The sequence below is a fragment of the Trematomus bernacchii genome, unplaced genomic scaffold, assembly GCF_902827165.1.
Source record: "Trematomus bernacchii unplaced genomic scaffold, fTreBer1.1, whole genome shotgun sequence".
In the NCBI taxonomy this organism is placed as follows: domain Eukaryota; kingdom Metazoa; phylum Chordata; class Actinopteri; order Perciformes; family Nototheniidae; genus Trematomus; species Trematomus bernacchii.
Window position 1 is genome coordinate 1 of NW_022987667.1, and position 27,249 is coordinate 27,249.

General features: G+C 40.8%; 2 protein-coding genes across 3 annotated transcripts; both read left to right on the forward strand.

Moving 5' to 3' along the window:
• Positions 1-1,369: 1,369 nt before the first annotated feature.
• LOC117487181 (zinc finger protein 239-like) lies at positions 1,370-4,107 on the forward strand. The gene is made up of 3 exons (XM_034135838.1): positions 1,370-1,432; positions 3,084-3,572; positions 3,656-4,107. The coding sequence occupies exons 1-3, from the start codon at positions 1,376-1,378 to the stop codon at positions 3,986-3,988; spliced, it is 879 nt and encodes a 292-aa protein (XP_033991729.1). The 5' UTR covers positions 1,370-1,375; the 3' UTR covers positions 3,989-4,107.
• Positions 4,108-8,214: 4,107 nt separating this feature from the next.
• LOC117487180 (gastrula zinc finger protein xLCGF3.1-like) lies at positions 8,215-26,946 on the forward strand. 2 transcript variants are annotated; one of them, XM_034135836.1, is made up of 2 exons: positions 8,215-8,357; positions 25,751-26,946. In XM_034135836.1, the coding sequence occupies exons 1-2, from the start codon at positions 8,292-8,294 to the stop codon at positions 26,825-26,827; spliced, it is 1,143 nt and encodes a 380-aa protein (XP_033991727.1). In that variant the 5' UTR covers positions 8,215-8,291; the 3' UTR covers positions 26,828-26,946. The 2 variants fall into 2 exon arrangements, with proteins under 2 accessions (XP_033991727.1, XP_033991728.1); XM_034135837.1 differs by lacking the exon at positions 8,215-8,357 and adding an exon at positions 20,179-20,322.
• Positions 26,947-27,249: the final 303 nt, after the last annotated feature.

A 27,249-nucleotide genomic window follows, 5' to 3' on the forward strand; every position in this document is an offset into this window, starting at 1 on the left:
ACAAACACCCACCTCTCCGCCTCTTCCAAGGAACGAGGGGACCGTGTGGCAGAGTTTCAGTTAGGTTTTCTTTCGCCGGTCAAGATGTCCGTTAAAGTTTAAATCTTCCGGACAAAATTAGAAAAGTGCCGGTCAAAGGTCTTCTTTGTTATTTATTGAGCTTTAAAACAAATGAATAACGACTCTATATAATAATTAAGAATAAAACACGGAGGACGGAGATCTCTTTTCTCACCCTCTTCTGACTTGATCAGAGCACGCCCCCTCTCCTGCAGGGGGGCGTGGTCAGCTGCAGCTCACAGAATCAGCCCCCTGCAAAAACAGGGCTGGAGAACAGCAAATAGAGTGAAATGAGGCATGGCTAAAATGCATGATCTGTTTGGTATTTTGAAAACAGAAACGTATAAATACACCTTATATAGGTATGGCCCTACAATATATCATTTAAATATAGCATGATAGGTGTCCTTTAAATAAGTGCTTTAATTGACGTCAGTGTACCCCGCTGCCTGATTGTGCCTGTGCTGTATGTCATTCATTCTCAACATAGATAAAAGTACAATAAGCATTCTTCAGGTGTAGGTAGATTCTCTATTCGGACATTATAGCCTATATGTGCGACTGTCGATATTGCTGGCGGGCCAACAATGGCCCGCGGGCCGCCTGTTGCCGACCCATACAATACATCAAAGTAACATACACAGCACAACCCTCTATTTAAGCTAGAAGGAACAGATAACACAACTACAACAACAGCAAAGTCAAATCAAAATAAAACTTGAATTGGAACCTTTGAATTGTGTTACCATGGAAACACCAGTGCATCTTTCAAACCTGACCCACGTGAAGACGTCCGTCAACCGGCACGAGTTATCGAAACTACTTTCACACATCAACGGTAAGAAAAACAGCGTTTCTGCAGCTGGGTCGTTTCTATGTGATGTTTACGGGAGCTATTGTTTGGCTGGCAGAGGGAGATTTATTTTACTCTTTCAAACTTATTTAGATATTTAATGAAAATAGAGTTTGTTGTTCTGCATGTTGGATACTGGGACTGAAATGTATGACCTGCTTCCTCTGCACAAGTAAGACTGATTTATTGTCTTTATTTATATTTGTAATATATAGCTTTACCTCATTTTAAAGCTGCATTTATTTAAAAAATGCACAAACTAAAGCACAACAAGATATGTCTCTATTTTGTGTCAGATGTGCAAGTGTGGAACTGGATGGACTCCATCTCTCTTTGAGCTTTGTGGTAGTGATTGTTTTGTCAAATTAATGGTCTCAATGTTAACATTTAGAAAAACACTAAATGTTTATTTTAATTCCTGTGGTTTGCTAATAAGTAATGTGGTAATCTCTGTTATTGCAGATGGCTGAACTTCAGGTAGACGATAACACAAGCAGCAGAAAGAGTTCATCAGCAGAGGTAAGTTACTTTAACTTTTAAAAGTTTTTATGTTTCATGTGGAACCTACTTGAGCAGGTCTCCCTTGAAAAAGAGATCAATGATCTCAATGGGATACACCTGGATAAATAAAGGTTTGAAATGAAATGAAAAGTGAAAATCCTGGTTAAATAATTATTCATATTTGAGTGAAAACAATGAAATTATGTTTAAAGTTTAGCAGTCTAGAGTCCTGTTGATTTAAGTTTTCAGAATTGTTTACATGGTTGCATTTGAGTCTAAACAATGAAGAATTGAACAAGCGTTCGTTATACTGAGTGAATCATATTGGTTGCTAGGAAACATCTGGCAAAATCAATCAAAGATGTAAACAGGAAGTCACCTGTAGCAAATAGTGAGTGCTAAAGCTACAGTAGCATATACAAGGAGATGGTAACATCTGATCATTCACATTTACTCTGAGGTGGGAGAAGTACTCAGATCTTGTACTTGAGTAAAAGTAGAAGTACTCAGATCTTGTACTTGAGTAAAAGGAGAAGTACTCGGATCTTGTACTTGAGTAAAAGTAGAAGTACTCAGATCTTGTACTTGAGTAAAAGTAGAAGTACTCAGGTCTTGTACTTGAGTAAAAGTAGAAGTACTCAGGTCTTGTACTTGAGTAAAAGTAGAAGTACTCAGGTCTTGTACTTGAGTAAAAGGAGAAGTACTCAGATCTTGAGTAAAAGTAGAAGTACTCAGATCTTGTACTTAGTAAAAGTAGAAGTACCAGAGTGTAGGAATACTCTGTTACAGTAAAAGTCCTGAATTCAAAATGTTCCTCAAGTAAAAGTAGAAAAGTATTATCATCAAAATATAGTGAAAGTAGCGACAGTAAAAGTAGTCATTGTGCAGATTGGTCCATTTCAGAATAATATATATGATATGTTTTATAATGATTGATCATTAAAGTGTTCTCAAAGCTGGTAAAGGTGCAGCTAGTTTGAATGACTTTGTATACTGCAGGGTAGCTTGTGAATTTACTCCAGGTGGAACTAAAGTCTGATTTAACACTTGATTATATTTCACATCATTCATCCACATCTGTGAAGTAACTAAAGGTATTCAAATACATGTAGTGGAGTAAAAGTACACCATTTACCTCTGAACTGTAGTGGAGTAGAAGTACAAGGTGACATAAAATGGAGTACCTCAAAATTGTACTTAAGTACAAGTACCTGAGTAAATGTACTTCCTACCTCTGAATTTACTGATATAATGTGATCATTTAATTTTCATTATTTTCAAATTCACGGTGTAGATATTTGAATAGCTAGTGATACCTGGATACTATAACTAATTTATAAAACAATGAAACGAGTTTGTGTGCTTCAACCCTTTTAGTGTCTGTGAGAGCCAACCCCTTTGTATTTATTTAAAAAACAAATCAGTCCGAATCAATCAACCAATCAGTGCGTCTTTGTTATTTTGTTGTATCAAGTTAATAGGTATTTATACTTCTTCCTTTATTCAGTGGTATTTTAGGCTACGACGAGTCAGAATGCATTCTCGAGTTTCATTAAAAACCTTACTTTACTTCTGTCACGTCCATTTTTAACTTGCATCAAGACATTCATATGTGTCCTCTAATACACTTGTGTCACTTTCTCTGTTGATTTATTGTTTTGTTTTATAGGAAGAGACCTGCAAAGACCCAGATAGACTTTATGATGATGGGGAGAAGAGTATCATCGGAGAACAGCTGGATCAACATCAGTCTACAGCCACGATAGGAAAACCATACACCTGTGACCAGTGTGAGAAGAGTTTCTGGAGTTCAGGGACTTTGAAGCACCACAAACGTACCCACACTAGAGAAAAACCTTTCACCTGTGACCAGTGTGAGAAGAGCTTTAGCCAGTCAGGCGATTTGAAGATTCACCTGCGAACCCACACTGGAGAAAAACCCTACTCCTGTGACCAGTGTGAGAAGAGCTTTAGCCAGTCAGGCTTTGACGACTCACAAGCGAACCCACACTGGAGAAAACCCTACTCCTGTGACCAGTGTGAGAAGAGCTTTAGCCAGTCAGGCTCATTGAAGGTCCACCAGCGAACCCACACTGGAGAAAAACCCTACTCCTGTGACCAGTGTGAGAAGAGCTTTAGCCAGTCAGGCGATTTGAAGGTCACCAGCGAACCCACACTGGAGAAAAACCCTACTCCTCCTGACCAGTGTGAGAAGAGCTTTAGCCAGTCAGGCGATTGAAGATTCACAAGCGAACCCACACTGGAGAAAAACCCTACTCCTGTGACCAGTGTGAGAAGAGCTTTAGCCAGTCAGGCTCATTGAAGGTCCACCAGCGAACCCACACTGGAGAAAAACCCTACTCCTGTGACCAGTGTGAGAAAAGTTTCACGGCCTCACGCTCATTGAAGCGCCACCAGCGAACCCACTCCTTTGACCAGTGGGAGAAAGAGTTCAGTGACTCATACAGTGTGAAGCTCCACCAGCCTACCCACACTGGAGAAAAACCTGACGTCTGTGCTCACTCTGAGAAGAGTTTCAGAGAACCAGACCACATGGGAGAAAACCTTCACTAGTGCACTGAGACTGTTCAGAAAGAGTGAGGTGGACTGTTTGACACAACTCACTGTTAAAAGATGTTGTGTGGATTTTAAAAGTTGTTCAAATGTTCTCAATAATATTCAAATGCATGCACTTCAGTTGTCAACTTGTATTTTTTTCCACAGCAAAAACACACACAAAGCTCCCTAAAGAACAAGGCACCACAGTCACTTAAATGTAATAATGTTATAAATATGTGGTAATTGAACAACAAGCTAAAGCCTACTGATTTCTAAAAGTGTGTGTATAGAGCCTTTAGTCTCACATAAGCTAGATAGAGCGTCGCTTTGAACCATAAACTATTACCAATGCTGACTGTACTCATTCAGGCCATTTTACCCTCAGAAAGAGGTTCCACAGGGGTCTATCCTTGGTCCATTCATGTTTACATTAGATGTTACATAACTTTTTCCAGTAGCCACACTTTCTCCTTCGACCTTTTCTCTGTTGGGGAGGTTTGTAAGGCTCTAAAGGGCCTAGACCCCAATAAATCAGCAGGCCCAGACGATCTCCCCCCTTGTTTCTTACGTCTAGCTGCAGATATTATAGCCCAACCAGTGTGTCATGTTTTTAATCTTTCTATAACAAACAATGTCATTCCAGATGTTTGGAAAACTGCAAATGTTCTCCCCTTATTGAAAGGTGGTGATTCCATGCTGATGAATAATTACAGACCAATTTCCAAGCTCTCTATTTTAGCTAAAGTACTTGAAAGGCTGGTGAATGATCAAATCAAAGAATATTTAAGCTTGAACAACATTCTATCTCTCTCACCAGTCAGGCTTTAGGAAGCAGCACAGTACAGTAACAGCTGCTTTGAAAGTAGTGAATGACATTGTTGAAGGCTTGGACGCAAAGAGCTACTGTGCTGCCCTTTTTATAGTCTTATCCAAGGCATTTGATACTGTGGACCATGGCATTCTATGCCAGAAGTTATCCCATATAGGCCTGTCTGACCTAGCTGTTGGTTGGTTTTCAAACTATCTTTCAAATTGCAAGCAATGTGTACAATTCAGCGGTCTCTCCTCAAGCTTTCTTAATGTGCCCAGAGGTGTTCCTCAAGGTTCGGTCTTGGGACCCACCCTGTTTACAATTTATATAAATGATGTGCATCAAAATATTGATGCCTCTGTACATATATATGCAGATGATACTGATCTATACTGTTGTGCTAGCACTGCTGCCCCTTGCATTTGAACGTCTGCAGTCTGCTTTTGACACTTTTCAGTCACACCTTTTCCACCTCAGGTTGGTGTTGAATTCAGACAAGACAAAAGTCATGTTGTTTTCCAAGAAGAAAAAGTTACCAACTGTTCTTCCCTGCATCATGTCTGCCCAGCATAACCCCATTGAAGCTTTTCACACCTACAGAAACTTGACTATTGACTATCTATGACTACTAAGATTGACTATCTTTTAAGGAAACTGATATTAAAACTGGGATTCTTTTTTAGAAACAAGGCCTGCTTCTCCACAAGTGCTAGGAAACGGCTTGGAGCTGCCACATGTTTCCCGCTCTTGGACTACGGGGATGCTGTGTACATGAACGCCTCAGCTCACTCCCTTCATCTGCTGGACGCTGTTTACCATGGGGCTCTGAGGTTCATAACCAACTGTAAACCCCTCACACACCATTGCACACTGTACTCTTTAGTTAACTGGACATCACTATCAATGCGCAGATCTCTGCACTGGTACAAATTAATCTATACCGCTATGCTTGGACTGCTGCCCCTCTACATATCACACAAACAGTACAGCTATAGACTACGATCTCAAAATTACATCACTCTGTCCGTCCCCTCAGTATGCACGGAGCTTGGGAAAAAAGTGTTACCACTGATCAGGGGCCTCATTTATAACGCCTTGCGTAAGATTGACGTGGGAAGGTTGCTTACGTAGGACCAGTGGCGTTTTTATATGTACAAAAGTGGTGGGGCACAAAAAACTTAGATGTCATATATAAGCTTCTGCAGTGACGTGCAGTGAGGTTCATGGCTGGTGAGGCACTGGCACTGACTCTTCAGGTTTACAAATATTATATTTTGACCTAAACCAAAATATATATTATTTTCAAAAGCTTTTTTTGTCTGATGCTTCGATTAATTTTAAACAGACAGTTCAACAAAAGGATACCCAAAAAATGTCATTTTATCATTTAAATATTGAATTGTTCTCTCTTAGTAAGATCCCATTTTCAATAAAATGGCGGTCTTACCTTGACTTGAAGATGAAGTCCATTTGCCTATCCTTCTGGACAAACATTTCTATTACTTTTTTGTAAAAGTCCTCCTTATGTTCTTGTAGTTTCAAAAGTCTATCATAAATCTAATCCATAGATTTATGATAAAAAAATTATATAAGTAGGGTAGACATGTGGATGTTATCCGGCTAATCAAAACGTGCATTTATCTAACAGGTACGTTTCCCACAGATCTTATTTCGAGCTATTTTCTAAAATCCTCTGGAGAAATCTCATTGCTTTTTTGTGCTTACTTCCTGGTTTTAGGACGCGCCCCTGCAGCTCTCTCGTCTCCTCTTCACACAGCACACTTTTCGCGGCACACGTACTTACAGCCAATCAGCTCTGAATGATTTGAGATGACGTATGGTGGGGATGGTAGCTCCATGCCCCTCTGGTCATTATTTTTTTGCCACACACATTTCATTACAAAATACTCTGAGCATGCGCAGTGAAGTTTTTACAGTCACCGTTGACTTCACAGCGAGAGGAGGGGCATAATCAGGTTTTGTCCCACATGGCTCTAAACAGCTCAATAGGCACACACTGTGACTGTAGACACACTAATTAGAAGAACACAGACTAAAACAGCAATGTACAGACGAATCAGATGATTAAACATGATCTTAAAATATTTTATATATTTTTTTATTTATTTTTTGCATTTTTGTAATCATTATTTGTAATACTTTCTGCTGACACTAGGTCTGTGCCCCACCTGCTAATGACCAGTCGCCACTGCGTAGGACAAAGCAAAAAAATAGGTCCAGACATTTTCCGCTATTTTTCGATTCACAAAACATTGCGTACCGGAGAGGGAAGTGCGTACGGCACTTCCTACGCCTGTTTCCCTTTATAAATCACAGTCGACTCGTAACGCCCATATTTGCCTATAAATAGTCAAATAAACGCCCATTCATTCATTCATTTTGACTGACTGCATGAAGAAGATCGCAGGAAAAAAGTTAATGACAAAAAAAATACACATAACCTTCCTCAGGCAGTGTGTTTGTCCCGAGGACAGGAGACACCCCCTTGATGAGAAACTGTAAGAAATGATCGGGGAATCCCTCCGGAGTGGAGTCATGACGACTGGATCTGAATTATTTTTGTTGTATTTGGTGGTTTGTGTTCCAGCTGTCGATCAGCAACTATATATCCATAATTCACCAGTTAAAGGAAATACAACTAATGTGTTGTGTTATATTAGCTGTACAATTTACCACATATGGTGTTCTTAGTTTCCATACCTCCTGTGTTTTACGAGCGACTTATCAAGTCTTGGCAAACGGCATAAAACACGATTAAACGTGATAGTATATAAAACCATGCTCGTATCTACAACCTATAGAAATGCAAAACGGCGTCAGTTTAGACGTTATTCTGTCCTCTGCTTACCGCATCATTTATGAGAAAACATTTCATAACATTAACACAACATATTCGAGGTGGTTTTAAATAACATATCCGTATTTATTTATTTCTCCAAGTTATATGTTTTTGTGTGCACTGAGGAGTCTCAAACAGGCGTTTGTTTAATCATTTTAAGATTGGCTTTAATCAATGTTTGAAAATAAATTCTTCATATTTGATAAATGAGGTAACATTTTATTTATGGTATTATTTCCACATATTTCTCCATTCTTCCTTCTTCTGCCAACGGTGTCGCAGTTTCTCGTCTCTCCCGTTTGTGTGCTTAGTGCGTACCATGGGTTAGAGTTTGCGTGGAGGACCCTTCTTATTATACATCCATGGGAGGACTGCACATTTTCCCGTCAAGTTAGTATTTTGTAAATCGCAAACATTGCGTAGAAACTGGCGTACGCCATTTTTTGAGCGTATATCCCTTTATAAATGAGGCCCCAGAGCCCGACTGGTGCTGCGTCATTGCGTCATCGTTTTTGCGTCATGACGTAACCGTTTGCGTGCCTGCTTCATAGAGCCAAACCGCGCGGAAACCCCTCACATCGACAACAACAACAATGGCCGATTGTATTGAAGCGCTACTCGTTTTGGTTTTGCTCTGTCGAAACTAAATGGAACACATGGGACCCTTTACTACCAACTTTACAGTCGTTACATCAGGGATGCAAACTCATCAGGTATGAAAAAGGTGACAAGGATTCGAGCCCCCCGACCCCACGGAATATCGGCTTTAAAATGAGGAATAACAGGATTTTAGCAGTCGGAACAACTAAAGCAGTTAATAACAGAAACGCCAAAGAGTCACATCTAATAGAAATGTATAAAAGCATTTATTTGAATTGTGTAGCAGTCAGTTTATAATTTTGGCAGCACTGTTGAGCATTTTGAAAATGTATTTTCATGCCTCTGTGCAAGGCTTAGTCTTTCTATCTGTATAGCCAGTGGTGTAAAGTAACTAAGTTCATAAACTCAACAAGGACTATACTTGGGTACAATTTTGAGATACTTTATTTAAGTATTTCAATGTGTTGCTACTTTGTTCTTCTACTCCACTACAGTTCAGAGGTAAATGGTGTACTACTACATGTATTTAATACCTTTAGTTACTTTACAGATGTGGATGAATGATGTGAAATATAATCAAGTGTTAAATCAGACTTTAGTTCCACCTGGAGTAAATTCACAAGCTACCCTGCAGTATACAAAGTCATTCAAACTAGCTGCACCTTTACCAGCTTTGAGAACACTTTCATGATCAATCATTATAAAACATATCATATATATTATTCTGAAATGGACCAATCTGCACAATGACTACTTTTACTGTCGCTACTTGAACTATATTTTGATGAGAATACTTTTTGACTTTTACTTGAGGAACATTTTGAATGCAGGACTTCTACTTCTACTTTTACTCAAGTACAAGACCTGAGTACTTCTACTTTTACTCAAGTACAAGACATGAGTACTTCTACTTTTACTCAAGTACAAGACCTGAGTACTTCTACTTTTACTCAAGTACAAGACCTGAGTACTTCTACTTTTACTCAAGTACAAGATCTGAGTACTTCTACTTTTACTCAAGAACAAGACCTGAGTACTTCTACTTTTACTCTAGTACAAGATCTGAGTACTTCTACTTTTACTCAAGTACAAGATATATACTTATACCACCTCCGTTTATAGCCTATGAAAAAAACTATTTGAAAACGAAGGCTAAAGCTAACGTTAGCAGATAGTGACAATGTATGCTAGTTAGCTAGCTCAACGATAATATTGCGACAGGAAAACTTTTCAGTGCACATCACGCTCTGCCGCTCCGACAGGGAGCTCTGATTTGAACACCTGAACGGCCCGTTCTAACAGCTGTTCACCAGCGGTCCAGTCTGTGCCACACTGACTCCGGACCGCACAGTTAATATTAACAAACGCACCCGTAGGTAATGTAGCTGCTGAAGCTAGACCCTCATCCCGGAGCAGCAGAGCCTTATTATACATCCATGAGCAGAGCCGACAGGCAGGAAGACTCTAGCACACAGCTCGCGCTTCATTATAATATATAAAAAAAGAACACCATGCGTGTCATGATGGCACATAACAGCTCGCGGCCGCAGATTACTCCGGGTCCCAGACCTATTTTGGATTCAAAACGGCGAATTTCGCCGAAAGGTGACAAGTTTGCATCCCTGTACATGCTACATTCATGACTTCTTTACAATCATCAACTTCAACGACGATTCGGTAGGAGAAAGAAGGTAAATACGTCCTATTAGAGCTAGCTGTTGTTCGCCTCTGCATGCGCCAAGCTCAAAATACCCAGCTTTGCAGCATTAATTACTATGGTATAACATTAAAAACTGTTGCCCCTGCCCCCGCCTCCGACATAAGCGTGACGTATGCGGTGCTTGCTTTCTAGACCGACAACTTTTTGGTGCTTGAAAAGAACCGGATTCCGGAGCTTATGCCCCTTTCACACCAACGCGTTTTCAGGGCAGGTGTTATGCCGTAGGTTGAAGCCTTGCCGTAGATTGAAGCCCTGTTCGCGGGGACGCGCACAGGTGACGTCATCGGCTGTATTGAGCTTCGCCTAGTTTTCAAAATGTTTTCTCTCTTTTGAATGATATATTTCACATCAGATTAAACAGCAAACGGCTGAATAAATAATGTGCATACAATTGCAAGGTTGCTCGTTTTAAGGAAAGACAATGAAAGGATAAGATGTCATTTGTCAGTATAGTCCTATTTCTTAAAACCTTCGCTGTTGTTTAAGTGTCTGATAACCACGAATAGTAAGCAATGATATAACAGTAATGATATAACATATATGATAATGTAAGACACTGTGTTATTTTCAATCAAGCCTAAAAGATAATTTGTTCAAACTAGCTCCACTCGCTTTAATTGCTCCTTTGAATGTAATTGTCCTCTGTGGTTTCCTACTCAACACATTTTTGTATTGTAATGCCACTCATATTTTATTTTTTATTTTATTTTAAGGTGACATTGAATGTTTTGAAAGGTGCCCTGAAATAAAGTTTATTATTGATCTTATATCTGTGCCTATATCACGCTATTAATGTTCCTTATTTTAGACTGGGTTAATCCTGGTGTCAATAGGGAAGATCTGCACTGTTCTCTACATAACATGTTCAGCAGAGCAGGTTTTTCTCCTGCCAGATATGGCACCCCCCCTACAACTTTGTCCAGGAAGGTCACACCGTCACCAAAATCACACTGGTGTTGCCTGTTCCCCTCTAGTGTGTGCTCACAAAAGCATTTTACTCTGGGCCCAACAGGTAAAAAACGAAAGAGGGGCTTCCATATCCGGCAGAGAAGATGTTGTAGCTGCCGGATTTGGAAGCCCCCCTATATCTTTGTCCAGGATGGTCATAGACTCACCAAAATCACACTGGTGTTGCCTGTTCCCCTCTAGTTTGTGCTCGCAAAAGCATATTACTCTGGGCCCAGCAGGTAAAAAACGAAAGAGGGGCTTCCATATCCGGCAGACCAGGTGTTGGAGCTGCCGGATTTGGAAGCCCCCCTATATCTTTGTCCAGGATAGTCACAATTTCACCAAAATCACACTGGTGTTGCCTGTTCCTCTCTAGTTTATGCTCACCAAAGCATTTTACTCTGGGCCCAGCAGGTACAAAACTAAAGAGGGGCTTCCATATCCGGCAGAGAAGGTGTTGTGGCTGGCTGCCGGATATGGAAGCCCCCCTATAATTTTTCACCTGCTGGGCCCAGAGTAACATGCTTTTGTGAGCACAAAGTAGAGGGAAACAGCAAACACCAGTGTGATTTTGGTGAGTCTATGACTATCCTGGACAAAGATATAGGGGGGCTTCCAAATCCGGCAGCTACAACACCTGGCCTGCCGGATATGGAAGCCCCTCTTAAGTTTTTCACCTGCTTGGCCCAGAGTAAAATGCTTTGGTGAGCATAATCTAGAGGGGAACAGGCAACACCAGTATGATTTTGGTGAAGTTGTGACTATCCTGGACAAAGTTGTAGGGGGGGCCATATCTGGCAGCACCTTCTCTGCCGGATTTGGAAGCCCCTCTTTAGTTTTTCACCTGCTGGGCCCAGAGTAAAATGCTTTGGTGAGCACAAACTAGAGGGGAACAGGCAACACCAGTGTGATTTTCTTGAGTGTATGACTATCCTGGACAAAATGAAAGGGGGGGGTTCCAAATCTGACAGGAGAAATACCTGCTCTGCTGAACATGTTACGTAGAGAACAGTGCAGATCTTCCCTATTGACACCAGGATTAACCCAGTCTAAAATAAGGAACATTAATAGTGTGATATAGGCACAGATATAAGATCAATAATACACTTTATTTTAGGGCACCTTTCAAAGCATTCAATGTCACCTTAAAATACAATAACAAATAAAATATGAGTGACATTACAATACAAACATGTGTTGAGTAGGAAACCACAGAGGACAATTACATTCAAAGGAGCAATTAAAGCGAGTGGAGCTAGTTTGAACAAATTATCTTTTAGGATTGATTGAAAATAACACAGTGTCTGACATGTTATATCATTAAGCAATAGCTCACGACAGGCCGTTGTATATGCTCATTATATCACAGCTAAGGGGCGTGGTTCGGCCCGACGCAAAATGCTGTGGTGTTTTCTGAAATGCTGTGGTGTTTTCTGAAATGCTGTGGTGTTTTCTGAAATGCTGTGGTGTCTTGCACTTCCGGGCCACCGTAGAAAACAATGAAATTCTGTTTAGAGTTTAGCAGTCTAGAGCCCTGTTGATTTAAGTTTTCAGAATTGTTTACATGGTTGCATTTGAGTTTAAACAATGAAGAATTAAAAAGCGTTCGTTACACTGAAGTGAACATATTGGGTTGCTAGGAACATCTGGCAAAATCAATCAAAGATGTAAACAGGAAGTCACCTGTAGCAAATAGTGAGTGCTAAAGCTACAGTAGCATATACAAGGAGATGGTAACATCTGATCATTCACATTTACTCTGAGGTGGGAGAAGTACTTCAGATCTTGTACTTGAGTAAAAGGAGAAGTACTCAGAAAAGTAGAAAAGTATTATCATCAAAATATATTTAAAGTAGCGACAGTAAAAGTAGTCATTGTGCAGATTGGTCCATTTCAGAATAATATATATGATATGTTTTATAATGATTGATCATTAAAGTGTTTCTCAAAGCTGGTAAAGGTGCACTAGTTTGAATGACTTTGTATACTGCAGGGTAGCTTGTGGATTTACTCCAGGTGGAACTAAAGTCTGATTTAACACTTGATTATATTTCACATCATTCATCCACATCTGTAAAGTAACTAAAGGTATAAATACATGTAGTGGAGTAAAAGGTCACCATGTACCTCTGAACTGAATGTACTAGTACCTGAGTAAATGTACTTCCTACCTCTGAATTTTAACTAATTTATTAAAACAATGAAACGAGTGTTGTTGCTTTCAAACCCTTTTAGTGTCTGTGAGAGCCAACCCCTTTGTATTTATTTAAAAAACAAATCAGTCCGACTCAATCAACCAATCAGTGCGTCTTTGGTTATTTTGTTGTATCAAGTTAATAGGTATTTATACTTCTGCCTTTATTCAGCGGTATTTAGGCTACGACGATTAGGGATGCCAGAAAACTGACCATGATCAAATTCGAAAATCGGACAGCCCTGGCGAATATTAATCGATTATTCGATTATTTTGGTTGAAACTAAGCCAGGAAAAAAAAGAAAAACATAAATAATAATAAAAAATATATATAAATAAAATCGAATTTAAAAATAATTTTCGATTATGGAGACTGTAACGCATATTCGAAAAATCGAATAATCGCTGGCCATCCCTAACGACGAGTCAGAATGCATTCTCGGGTTTCATTAAAAACCTTTACTTTACTTCTGTCACGTCCATTTTAATACTTGCATCAAGACATTCATATGTGTCCTCTAATACACTTGTGTCACTTTCTCTGTTGATTTATTGTTTTGTTATAGGCAAGAGCCTGCCAAAGACCCAGATAGACTTTATGATGATGGGGAGAAGAGTATCATCGTGAGAACAGCTGGATCAACATCAGTCTACATCCACGATAGGAAACCACACACCTGTGACCAGTTGTGAGAAGAGTTTCTGGAGTTCAGGGATATTGAAGCACCACAAACGTACCCCACACTAGAGACAACCTTTCACCCTGTGACCAGTGTGAGAAGAGCTTTAGCAGGTTTTCAGGCGATTTTGAAGATTTCACCAGCGAACCCACACTGGAGAAAAAACCCTACTCCTGGGACCAGTGTGAGAAGAGCTTTAGCAGGTCAGGCTATTGAAGATTCACCTGCGAACCCACACTGGAGAAACACCTTTCACCTGTGACCAGTATGGTGAGAAGATGTTTCTGCAGATCAGGGATATTTGAAGAGCCACAAACGTACCCCACACTAGAGAAAAACCTTTCACCTGTGACCAGTGTGAGAAGAGCTTTAGCCCGTCAGGCTATTTGACGATTCACAAGCGAACCCACACTGGAGAAAAACCTTTCACCTGTGACCTCTGTGAGAAAAGTTTCACGGGACTCATGCTCATGAAGAGCCACCAGCGAACCCCACACTGGAGAAAAACCCTACTCTGTGACCTCTGTGAGAAGAGCTTTAGCCAGTCAAGCTATTTGACGATTCACAAGCGAACCCACACTGGAGTAGAATAAACCTTTCACCTTGTGACCAGTGTGAGAAGAGCTTTAACGGTCAGACTCATTGAAGGCCACCAGCGAACCCACACTGGAGAAAAACCCTGCTCCTGTGACCCAGTGTGAGAAAGTTTCAAGGACTCATGCTCATTGAAGCGCCACAGCGAACCCCACACTGGAGAAAAACCCTACTCCTGTGACCAGTGTGAGAAAAGTTTCGCAGACTCACGCTCATTGAAGAGCCACCAGCGAACCCCTCCTTTGACCAGTGGGAGAAAGAGTTCAGTGACTCATACAGTGTGAAGCTCCACCAGCCTACCCACACTGGAGAAAAACCTGACGTCTGTGCTCACTCTTGCCCCTTTCACACCAACGCAACTCCGGTTCAAGCTCCGTGCTAGAGCTTTTCTGGTTCAGAACCGGTTCTTCGGTTTAGCGCCGGCTCTTTTCACACCGCTCAGAGCCCGACTGGTGCTGCCGCTGCTGCGTCATGACGTCACAGTTTACGTCGCTGAGTTTCTCCCCAACGCCGGAGCTCACTTCACAACAACAACGGGCCGGGGACTGCGTTGCTTTTAATCATACGAAGCCAGATTAAATTAAATAACGACTTCTCCAACCTTATACTTTTCTCCCAGAGTGCCGTGGTTCATTGTTTATTAATGTGTTTCAGCGGCATTTACCGACCGCTGCAGTGCTGGCCGGTCTGCTCTTCAACCGGAGTGTATTCTCCCGTTAGCTCCGGGTTAGCTCACACGGCTCTAAAGTATTCACTGTCTGACTGTCACACCAAGCAGCTGATACATATCCCCAGTTCCCCTTAAGTGAATGTGTGTCAGTCTGAATTGACGCTGTTGGTGTCAGTCTGAATTGACGCTGTTTGGCATCACACAACGCGTTATGAAAGTTTCTCTGGTATAACATGGGTGATGTTAGCCATAGCAACCGAAGCTAAACGGACTACTTGCTAAGGCAGTTTTCTACAGGCAATTTTTACCGACGTATTTTTCATTATGATTTCTACTTGTGATAGTCGGGACATGACAACCTGTGCAGCCCATGTATTGATTCCATCCGATAGCTGCTATAATAACAAACGGTCTGCCTGCTCTCCACAATGATCAATAACAGCGAACGGATGGTCAAAGTAAGGTACAAATAAACAGAATCACACGAAGCCTGGTTAGTGTTGCCTGCACTTTATAAAGTGTGTTTTTTTTAACAAGTGTTTGTGGGTTGCGTCTAGTCACTCTTGCTCAGCACTAATGCTTGTTACAACTTTTATTTGCCGTACTCGCCTTAAGGTTAGCTCAGGTTAATCTCGCCCCCCCTCCGACGTTAGGTGACGTATGCGGTTCTTGCTTCTAGACGGACAACTTTTTGGTGCTCGAAACGAACGGATTCCGGAGCTATGACGCTGCTCCGCTGCGGTCTGTGAACAGGAAAACCCGGTGCTTTTCAAGCACCAGCACCGAACCGGCCCTGAAACACCGTTGGTGTGAAAGGGGTATCTGAGAAGAGTTTCAGAGAACCAGACCACCATGGGAGAAAACCTTCACTAGTGCACTGAGACTGTTCAGAAAGAGTGAGGTGGACTGTTTGACACAACTCACTGTTAAAAGATGTTGTGTGGGATTTTAAAAGTTGTTTCAAATGTTCTCAATAATATTCAAATGCATTGCACTTCAGTTTGCAACTTGTATTTTTTTCCACAGCAAAAACACACACAAAGCTCCCTAAAGAACAAGGCACCACAGTCACTTAAATGTAATAATGTTATAAATATGTGGTAATTGAACAACAAGCTAAAGCCTACTGATTTCTAAAAGTGTGTGTATTGAGCCTTTAGTCTCATATAAGCTAGATAGAGCGTCGCTTTGAACCATAAACTATTACCAATGCTGACTGTACTCATTCAGGCCATTTTACCCTCAGAAAGAGGTTCCACAGGGGTCTATCCTTGGTCCATTCATGTTTACATTAGATGTTACATAACTTTTTCCAGTAGCCACACTTTCTCCTCGACCTTTTCTCTGTTGGGGAGGTTTGTTAAGGCTCTAAAGGGCCTAGACCCCAATAAATCAGCAGGCCCAGACGATCTCCCCCCTTGTTTCTTACGTCTAGCTGCAGATATTATAGCCCAACCAGTGTGTCATGTTTTTTAATCTTTCTATAACAAACAATGTCATTCCAGATGTTTGGAAAACTGCAAATGTTCTCCCCTTATTGAAAGGTGGTGATTCCATGCTGATGAATAATTACAGACCAATTTCCAAGCTCTCTATTTTAGCTAAAGTACTTGAAAGGCTGGTGAATGATCAAATCAAAGAATATTTAAGCTTGAACAACATTCTATCTCCTCACCAGTCAGGCTTTAGGAAGCAGCACAGTACAGTAACAGCTGCTTTGAAAGTAGTGAATGACATTGTGAAGGCTTGGACGCAAAGAGCTACTGTGCTGCCCTTTTTATAGTCTTATCCAAGGCATTTGATACTGTGGACCATGGCATTTTATGCCAGAAGTTATCCCATATAGGCCTGTCTGACCTAGCTGTTGGTGGTTTTCAAACTATCTTTCAAATTGCAAGCAATGTGTACAATTCAGCGGTCTCTCCTCAAGCTTTCTTAATGTGCCCAGAGGTGTTCCTCAAGGTTCGGTCTTGGGACCCACCCTGTTTACAATTTATATAAATGATGGTGCATCAAAATATTGATGCCTCTGTACATATATATGCAGATGATACTGATCTATACTGTTGTGCTAGCACTGCCGCCCTTGCATTTGAACGTCTGCAGTCTGCTTTTGACACTTTACAGTCACACCTTTTCCACCTCAGGTTGGTGTTGAATTCAGACAAGACAAAAGTCATGTTGTTTTCCAAGAAGAAAAAGTTACCAACTGTTCTTCCTCGCATCCTGTCTGCCCAGCATAACCCCATTGAAGCTTTTCACACCTACAGAAACTTGACTATTGACTATCTATGACTACTAAGATTGGACTATCTTTAAGGAAACTGATATTTAAAACTGGGATTCTTTTTTAGAAAACAAGGCCTGCTTCTCCACAAGTGCTAGGAAACGGCTTGGAGCTGCCAACATGTTTCCCGCTCTTGGACTACGGCGGATGTTGTGTACATGAACGCCTCAGCTCACTCCCTTCATCTGCTGGACGCTGTTTACCATGGGGCTCTGAGGTTCATAACCAACTGTAAACCCCTCACACACCATTGCACACTGTACTCTTTAGTTAACTGGACATTCACTATCAATCGGCAGATCTCTGCACTGGTACAAATTAATCTATACCGCTATGCTTGGACTGCTGCCCCTCTACATATCACACAAACAGTACAGCTATAGACTCCGATCTCAAAATTACATCACTCTGTCCGTCCCCCTCAGTATGCACGGAGCTTGGGAAAAAAGTGTTACCACTGATCAGGGGCCTCATTTATAACGCCTTGCGTAAGATTGACGTGGAAAGGTTGCTTACGTAGGACCAGTGGCGTTTTTATATGTACAAAAGTGGTGGGGCACAAAAAACTTAGATGTCTATATATAAGCTTCTGCAGTGACGTGCAGTGAGGTTCATGGCTGGTGAGGCACTGGCACTGACTCTTCAGGTTTACAAATATTATATTTTGACCTAAACCAAAATATAATATTATTTTCAAAAGCTTTTTTTGTCTGATGCTTCGATTAATTTTAAACAGGACAGTTCAACAAAAGGATACCCAAAAAATGTCATTTTATCATTTAAATATTGAATTGTTCTTCTCTTAGTAAGATCCCATTTTTCAATAAAATGGCGGTCTTACCTTGACTTGAAGATGAAGTCCATTTGCCTATCCTTCTGGACAAACATTTCTATTACTTTTTTGTAAAAGTCATCCTTATGTTCTTGTAGTTTCAAAGTCTATCCATAAATCTAATCCATAGATTTATGATAAAAAAATTATATAAGTAGGGTAGACATGTGGATGTTATCGGCTAATCAAAACGTGCATTTATCTAACAGGTACGTTTCCCACAGATCTTATTTCGAGCTATTTTCTAAAATCCTCTGGAGAAATCTCATTGCTTTTTTGTGCTTACTTCCTGGTTTTAGGACGCGCCCCTGCAGCTCTCTCGTCTTCCTCTTCACACAGCACACTTTTCGCGGCACACGTACTTACAGCCAATCAGCTCTGAATGATTTGAGATGACGTATGGCGGGGATGGTAGCTCCATGCCCCCCTCTGGTCATTATTTTTTTGCCACACACATTTCATTACAAAATACTCTGAGCATGCGCAGTGAAGTTTTTACAGTCACCGTTGACTTCACAGCGAGAGGGAAGCGGCATATCAGGTTTTGTCCCACATGGCTCTAAACAGCTTCAATAGGCACACACTGTGACTGTAGACACACTAATTAGAAGAACACAGACTAAAACAGCAATGTACAGACGAATCAGATGATTAACATGATCTTAAAATATATTTTATATATTTTTTTATTTATTTTTTTGCATTTTTGTAATCATTATTTGTAATACTTTCTGCTGACACTAGTCAGCTAATGACCAGTCGCCACTGCGTAGGACAAAGCAAAAAAAATAGGTCCAGACATTTTCCGCTATTTTCCGATTCACAAAACATTGCGTACCGGAGAGGGAAGTGCGTACGGCACTTCCTACGCCCTGTTTCCCTTTATAAATCACAGTCGACTCGTAACGCCCATATTTGCCTATAAATAGTCAAATAACGCCCATTCATTCATTCATTTTGACTGACTGCATGAAGAAGATCGCAGGAAAAAGTTAATGACAAAAAAAATACCACATAACCTTCCTCAGGCAGTTGTGTTTGTCCCGAGGACAGCAGACACCCCCTTGATGAGAAACTGTAAGAAATGATCGGGGAATCCCTCCGGAGTGGAGTCATGACGACTGGATCTGAATTATTTTTGTTGTATTTGGTGGTTTGTGTTCCAGCTGTCGATCAGCAACTATATATCCATAATTCACCAGTTAAAGGAAATACAACTAATGTGTTGTGTTATATTAGCTGTACAATTTACCCACATATGGTGTTCCTTAGTTTCCATACACTCCTGTGTTTTACGAGCGACTTATCAAGTCTTGGCAAACGGCATATAAACACGATTTAAACGTATATAAAACCATGCTCGTATCTACAACCTATAGAAATGCAAAACGGCGTCAGTTTAGACGTTATTCTTTCCTCCTGCTTACCGCATTCATTTATGAGAAAACATTTTACAGAACATTAACACAACATATTCGAGGTGGTTTTAAATAAATATCCGTTATTTATTTATTTCTCCAAGTTATATTTTTTTGTGTGCACTGAGGAGTCTCAAACAGGCGTTTTGTTTAATCCTTTTTAAATGATTGGCTTTAATCAATGTTTTGAAAATAAATTCTTCATATTTGATAAATAAGACCAGGTAACATTTTCTTTATGGTATTATTTCCACATATTTCTCTCCATTCTTCCTTCTGGCCAACGGTTGTTCGCAGTTTCTCGTCTCTCCCGTTTTGTGTGCTTAGTGCGTACTCATGGGTTAGAGTTTGCGTGGAGGACCCTTCTTATTATACATCCATTGGGAGGGACTGCACCATTTTCCCCGTCAAGTTAGTATTTTGTAAATCGCAAAACATTGCGTAGAAACTGGCGTACGCCATTTTTTTGAGCGTATATCCCTTATAAATGAGGCCCCAGAGCCCGACTGGTGCTGCGTCATTGCGTCTTCGTTTTGCGTCATGACGTAACCGTTTGCGTGCCTGCTTCATAGAGCCAAACCGCGCGGAAACCCCTCACATCGACAACAACAACAATGGCCGATTGTATTGAAGCGCTACTCGTTTTGGTTTTGCTCTGTCGAAACTAAATGGAACACATGGGACCCTTTTACTACCAACTTTACAGTCGTTACATCAGGGATGCAAACTCATCAGGTATGAAAAAGGTGACAAAGGATCCGAGCCCCCCGACCCCACGGAATATCGGCTTTTAAAATGAGGAATAACAGGATTTTAGCAGTCGGAACAACTAAAGCAGTTAATAACAGAAACGCCAAAGAGTCACATCTAATAGAAATGTATATAAAAGCATTTATTTGAATTGTGTAGCAGTCAGTTTATAATTTTGGCAGCACTGTTGAGCATTTTGAAAATGTATTTTCATGCCTCTGTGCAAGCTTAGTCTTTCTATCTGTATAGCCAGTGGTTTGTAAAGTAAACTAAGTTCATAAACTCAACAAGGACTATACTTGGGTACAATTTTGAGATACTTTATTTAAGTATTTCAATGTGTTGCTACTTTGTTCTTCTACTCCACTACAGTTCAGAGGTAAATGGTGTACTACTACATGTATTTAATACCTTTAGTTACTTTACAGATGTGGATGAATGATGTGAAATATAATCAAGTGTTAAATCAGACTTTAGTTCCACCTGGAGTAAATTCACAAGGCTACCCTGCAGTATACAAAGTCATTCAAACTAGCTGCACCTTTACCAGCTTTGAGAACACTTTCATGATCAATCATTATAAAACATATCATATATATTATTCTGAAATGGACCAATCTGCACAATGACTACTTTTACTGTCGCTACTTGAACTATATTTTGATGAGAATACTTTTTGACTTTTACTTGAGGAACATTTTGAATGCAGGACTTCCTACTTTCTACTTTTACTCAAGTACAAGACCTGAGTACTTCTACTTTTACTCAAGTACAAGACATGAGTACTTCTACTTTTACTCAAGTACAAGACCTGAGTACTTCTACTTTTACTCAAGTACAAGACCTGAGTACTTCTACTTTTACTCAAGTACAAGACATGAGTACTTCTACTTTTACTCAAGTACAAGACCTGAGTACTTCTACTTTACTCAAGTACAAGATCTGAGTACTTTTACTCAAGAACAAGACCTGAGTACTTCTACTTTTACTCTAGTACAAGATCTGAGTACTTCTACTTTTACTCAAGTACAAGATATATACTTATACCACCTCCGTTTATAGCCTATGAAAAAGCTATTTGAAAACGAAGGCTAAAGCTAACGTTAGCAGATAGTGACAATGTATGCTAGTAGCTAGCTCAACGATAATATTGCGACAGGAAAACTTTTCAGTGCACATCACGCTCTGCCGCTCCGACAGGGAGCTCTGATTTGAACACCTGAACGGCCCCGTTCTAACAGCTATTCACCAGCGGTCCAGTCTGTGCCACAGTGACTCCGGACCCCGCACAGTTAATATTAACAAACGCACCCGTAGGTAATGTAGCTGCTGAAGCTAGACCCTCATCCCGGAGCAGCAGAGCCTTATTATACATCCATGAGCAGAGCCGACAGGCAGGAAGACTCTAGCACACAGCTCGCGCTTCATTATAATATATAAAAAAAGAACACCATGCGTGTCATGATGGCACATAACAGCTCGCGGCCGCAGATTACTCCGGGTCCCAGACCCCCCCCCCATACCCCAAACATATTTTTATTGCAGATCTACATGAATCACACAAACTACCTATTTTGGATTCAAAACGGCGAATTTCGCCGAAAGGTGACAAGTTTGCATCCCTGTACATGCTACATTCATGACTTCTTTACAATCATCAACTTCAACGACGATTCGGTAGGAGAAAGAAGGTAAATACGTCCTATTAGAGCTAGCTGTTGTCGCCTCTGCATGCGCCAAGCTCAAAATACCCAGCTTTGCAGCATTAATTACTATGGTATAACATTACAAAACTGTTGCCCCTGCCCCCCGCCTCCGACATAAGCGTGACGTATGCGGTGCTTGCTTTCTAGACCGACAACTTTTTGGTGCTTGAAAAGAACCGGATTCCGGAGCTTATGCCCCTTTCACACCAACGCGTTTTCAGGGCAGGTGTTATTGCCGTAGGTTGAAGCCTTGCCGTAGATTGAAGCCCTGTTCGCGGGGACGCGCACAGGTGACGTCATCGGCTGTATTGAGCTTCGCCTAGTTTTCAAAATGTTTTCTCTCTTTTGAATGATATATTTCACATCAGATTAAACAGCAAACGGCTGAATAAATAATGTGCATACAATTGCAAGGTTGCTCGTTTTAAGGAAAGACAATGAAAGGATAAGATGTCATTTGTCAGTATAGTCCTATTTCTTAAAACCTTCGCTGTTGTTTAAGTGTCTGATAACCACGAATAGTAAGCAATGATATAACAGTAATGATATAACATATATGATAATGTAAGACACTGTGTTATTTTCAATCAAGCCTAAAAGATAATTTGTTCAAACTAGCTCACTCGCTTTAATTGCTCCTTTGAATGTAATTGTCCTCTGTGGTTTCCTACTCAACACATTTTTGTATTGTAATGCCACTCATATTTTATTTTTTATTTTATTTTAAGGTGACATTGAATGTTTTGAAAGGTGCCCTGAAATAAAGTTTATTATTGATCTTATATCTGTGCCTATATCACGCTATTAATGTTCCTTATTTTAGACTGGGTTAATCCTGGTGTCAATAGGGAAGATCTGCACTGTTCTCTACATAACATGTTCAGCAGAGCAGGTATTTCTCCTGCCAGATATGGCACCCCCCCCTACAACTTTGTCCAGGAAGGTCACACCGTCACCAAAATCACACTGGTGTTGCCTGTTCCCCTCTAGTGTGTGCTCACAAAAGCATTTTACTCTGGGCCCAACAGGTAAAAAACGAAAGAGGGGCTTCCATATCCGGCAGAGAAGATGTTGTAGCTGCCGGATTTGGAAGCCCCCCTATATCTTTGTCCAGGATGGTCATAGACTCACCAAAATCACACTGGTGTTGCCTGTTCCCCTCTAGTTTGTGCTCGCAAAAAGCATATTACTCTGGGCCCAGCAGGTAAAAAACGAAAGAGGGGCTTCCATATCCGGCAGACCAGGTGTTGGAAGCTGCCGGATTTGGAAGCCCCCCCTATATCTTTGTCCAGGATAGTCACAATTTCACCAAATCACACTGGTGTTGCCTGTTCCTCTCTAGTTTATGCTCACCAAAGCATTTTACTCTGGGCCCAGCAGGTACAAAACTAAAGAGGGGCTTCCATATCCGGCAGAGAAGGTGTTGTGGCTGGCTGCCGGATATGGAAGCCCCCCCTATAATTTTTCACCTGCTGGGCCCAGAGTAACATGCTTTTGTGAGCACAAAGTAGAGGGAAACAGCAAACACCAGTGTGATTTTGGGATGAGTCTATGACTATCCTGGACAAAGATATAGGGGGGCTTCCAAATCCGGCAGCTACAACACCTGGCCTGCCGGATATGGAAGCCCCTCTTAAGTTTTTCACCTGCTTGGCCCAGAGTAAAATGCTTTGGTGAGCATAATCTAGAGGGGAACAGGCAACACCAGTATGATTTTGGTGAAGTTGTGACTATCCTGGACAAAGTTGTAGGGGGGGTGCCATATCTGGCAGCACCTTCTCTGCCGGATTTGGAAGCCCCCTCTTTAGTTTTTCACCTGCTGGGCCCAGAGTAAAATGCTTTGGTGAGCACAAACTAGAGGGGAACAGGCAACACCAGTGTGATTTTCTTGAGTGTATGACTATCCTGGACAAAATGAAAGGGGGGGGGTTCCAAATCTGACAGGAGAAATACCTGCTCTGCTGAACATGTTACGTAGAGAACAGTGCAGATCTTCCCTATTGACACCAGGATTAACCCAGTCTAAAATAAGGAACATTAATAGTGTGATATAGGCACAGATATAAGATCAATAATACACTTTATTTTAGGGCACCTTTCAAAGCATTCAATGTCACCTTAAAATACAATAACAAATAAAATATGAGTGGCATTACAATACAAACATGTGTTGAGTAGGAAACCACAGAGGACAATTACATTCAAAGGAGCAATTAAAGCGAGTGGAGCTAGTTTGAACAAATTATCTTTTAGGATTGATTGAAAATAACACAGTGTCTGACATGTTATATCATTAAGCAATAGCTCACGACAGGCCGTGGTATATGCTCATTATATCACAGCTAAGGGGCGTGGTTCGGCCCGACGCAAAATGCTGTTGTGTTTTCTGAAATGCTGTGGTGTTTTCTGAAATGCTGTGGTGTCTTGCACTTCCGGGCCACCGTAGAAAACAATGAAATTCTGTTTAGAGTTTAGCAGTCTAGAGCCCTGTTGATTTAAGTTTTCAGAATTGTTTACATGGTTGCATTTGAGTTTAAACAATGAAGAATTAAAAAAGCGTTCGTTACACTGAGTGAATCATATTGGTTGCTAGGAAACATCTGGCAAAATCAATCAAAGATGTAAACAGGAAGTCACCTGTAGCAAATAGTGAGTGCTAAAGCTACAGTAGCATATACAAGGAGATGGTAACATCTGATCATTCACATTTACTCTGAGGTGGGAGAAGTACTCGGATCTTGTACTTGAGTAAAAGGAGAAGTACTCAGAAAAGTAGAAAAGTATTAGCATCAAAATATATTTAAAGTAGCGACAGTAAAAGTAGTCATTGTGCAGATTGGTCCATTTCAGAATAATATATATGATATGTTTTATAATGATTGATCATTAAAGTGTTCTCAAAGCTGGTAAAGGTGCAGCTAGTTTGAATGACTTTGTATACTGCAGGGTAGCTTGTGGATTTACTCCAGGTGGAACTAAAGTCTGATTTAACACTTGATTATATTTCACATCATTCATCCACATCTGTAAAGTAACTAAAGGTATTAAATACATGTAGTGGAGTAAAAGTTCACCATTTACCTCTGAACTGAAGTACAGTACCTGAGTAAATGTACTTCCTACCTCTGAATTTAACTAATTTATAAAACAATGAAACGAGTTTGTGTGCTTCAACCCTTTTAGTGTCTGTGAGAGCCAACCCCTTTGTATTTATTTAAAAAACAAATCAGTCCGACTCAATCAACCAATCAGTGCGTCTTTGTTATTTTGTTGTATCAAGTTAATAGGTATTTATACTTCTTCCTTTATTCAGCGGTATTTTAGGCTACGACGATTAGGGATGCCAGAAACTGACCATGATCAAATTCGAAAATCGGACAGCCCTGGCGAATATTAATCGATTATTCGATTATTTTGGTTGAAACTAAGCCAGGAAAAAAAAGAAAAACATAAATAATAATAAAAATATATATAAATAAAATCGAATTTTAAAAATAATTTTCGATTATGGAGACTGTAACGAATATTCGAAAAATCGAATAATCGCTGGCATCCCTAACGACGAGTCAGAATGCATTCTCGGGTTTCATTAAAAACCTTACTTTACTTCTGTCACGTCCATTTTTTAACTTGCATCAAGACATTCATATGTGTCCTCTAATACACTTGTGTCACTTTCTCTGTTGATTTATTGTTTTGTTTTATAGGAAGAGACCTGCAAAGACCCAGATAGACTTTATGATGATGGGGAGAAGAGTATCATCGGAGAACAGCTGGATCAACATCAGTCTACATCCACGATAGGAAAACCACACACCTGTGACCAGTGTGAGAAGAGTTTCTGGAGTTCAGGGATATTGAAGCACCACAAACGTACCCACACTAGAGAAAAACCTTTCACCTGTGACCAGTGTGAGAAGAGCTTTAGCAGGTCAGGCGATTTGAAGATTCACCTGCGAACCCACACTGGAGAAAAACCTTTCACCTGTGACCAGTGTGAGAAGAGCTTTAGCCTGTCAAGCTCATTGAAGCACCACCGGAGAATCCACACTGGAGAAAAACCTTTCACCTGTGACCAGTGTGAGAAGAGTTTCTGCAGATCAGGGATATTGAAGCGCCACAAACGTACCCACACTAGAGAAAAACCTTTCACCTGTGACCAGTGTGAGAAGAGCTTTAGCCGGTCAGGCTATTTGACAATTCACAAGCGAACCCACACTGGAGAAAAACCTTTCACCTGTGACCTCTGTGAGAAAAGTTTCACGGACTCATGCTCATTGAAGAGCCACCAGCGAACCCACACTGGAGAAAAACCCTACTCCTGTGACCTCTGTGAGAAGAGCTTTAGCCAGTCAAGCTATTTGACGATTCACAAGCGAACCCACACTGGAGAAAAACCTTTCACCTGTGACCAGTGTGAGAAGAGCTTTAACCGGTCAGACTCATTGAAGGTCCACCAGCGAACCCACACTGGAGAAAAACCCTACTCCTGTGACCAGTGTGAGAAAAGTTTCACGGACTCATGCTCATTGAAGCGCCACCAGCGAACCCACACTGGAGAAAAACCCTACTCCTGTGACCAGTGTGAGAAAAGTTTCGCAGACTCACGCTCATTGAAGAGCCACCAGCGAACCCACTCCTTTGACCAGTGGGAGAAAGAGTTCAGTGACTCATACAGTGTGAAGCTCCACCAGCCTACCCACACTGGAGAAAAACCTGACGTCTGTGCTCACTCTGAGAAGAGTTTCAGAGAACCAGACCACATGGGAGAAAACCTTCACTAGTGCACTGAGACTGTTCAGAAAGAGTGAGGTGGACTGTTTGACACAACTCACTGTTAAAAGATGTTGTGTGGATTTTAAAAGTTGTTCAAATGTTCTCAATAATATTCAAATGCATGCACTTAAGTTGTCAACTTGTATTTTTTCCAACAGCAATAACATACACAAAGCTCCCTAAAGAACAAGGCACCACAGTCACTTAAATGTAAAAATGTTATAAATATGTGGTAATTGAACAACAAGCTAAAGCCTACTGATTTCTAAAAGTGTGTGTTTTGAGCCTTTAGTCTCACATAAGCTAGATAGAGCGTCGCTTTGAACCATAAACTATTACCAATGCTGACTGTACTCATTCAGGCCATTTTACCCTCAGAAAGAGGTTCCACAGGGGTCTATCCTTGGTCCATTCATGTTTACATTAGATG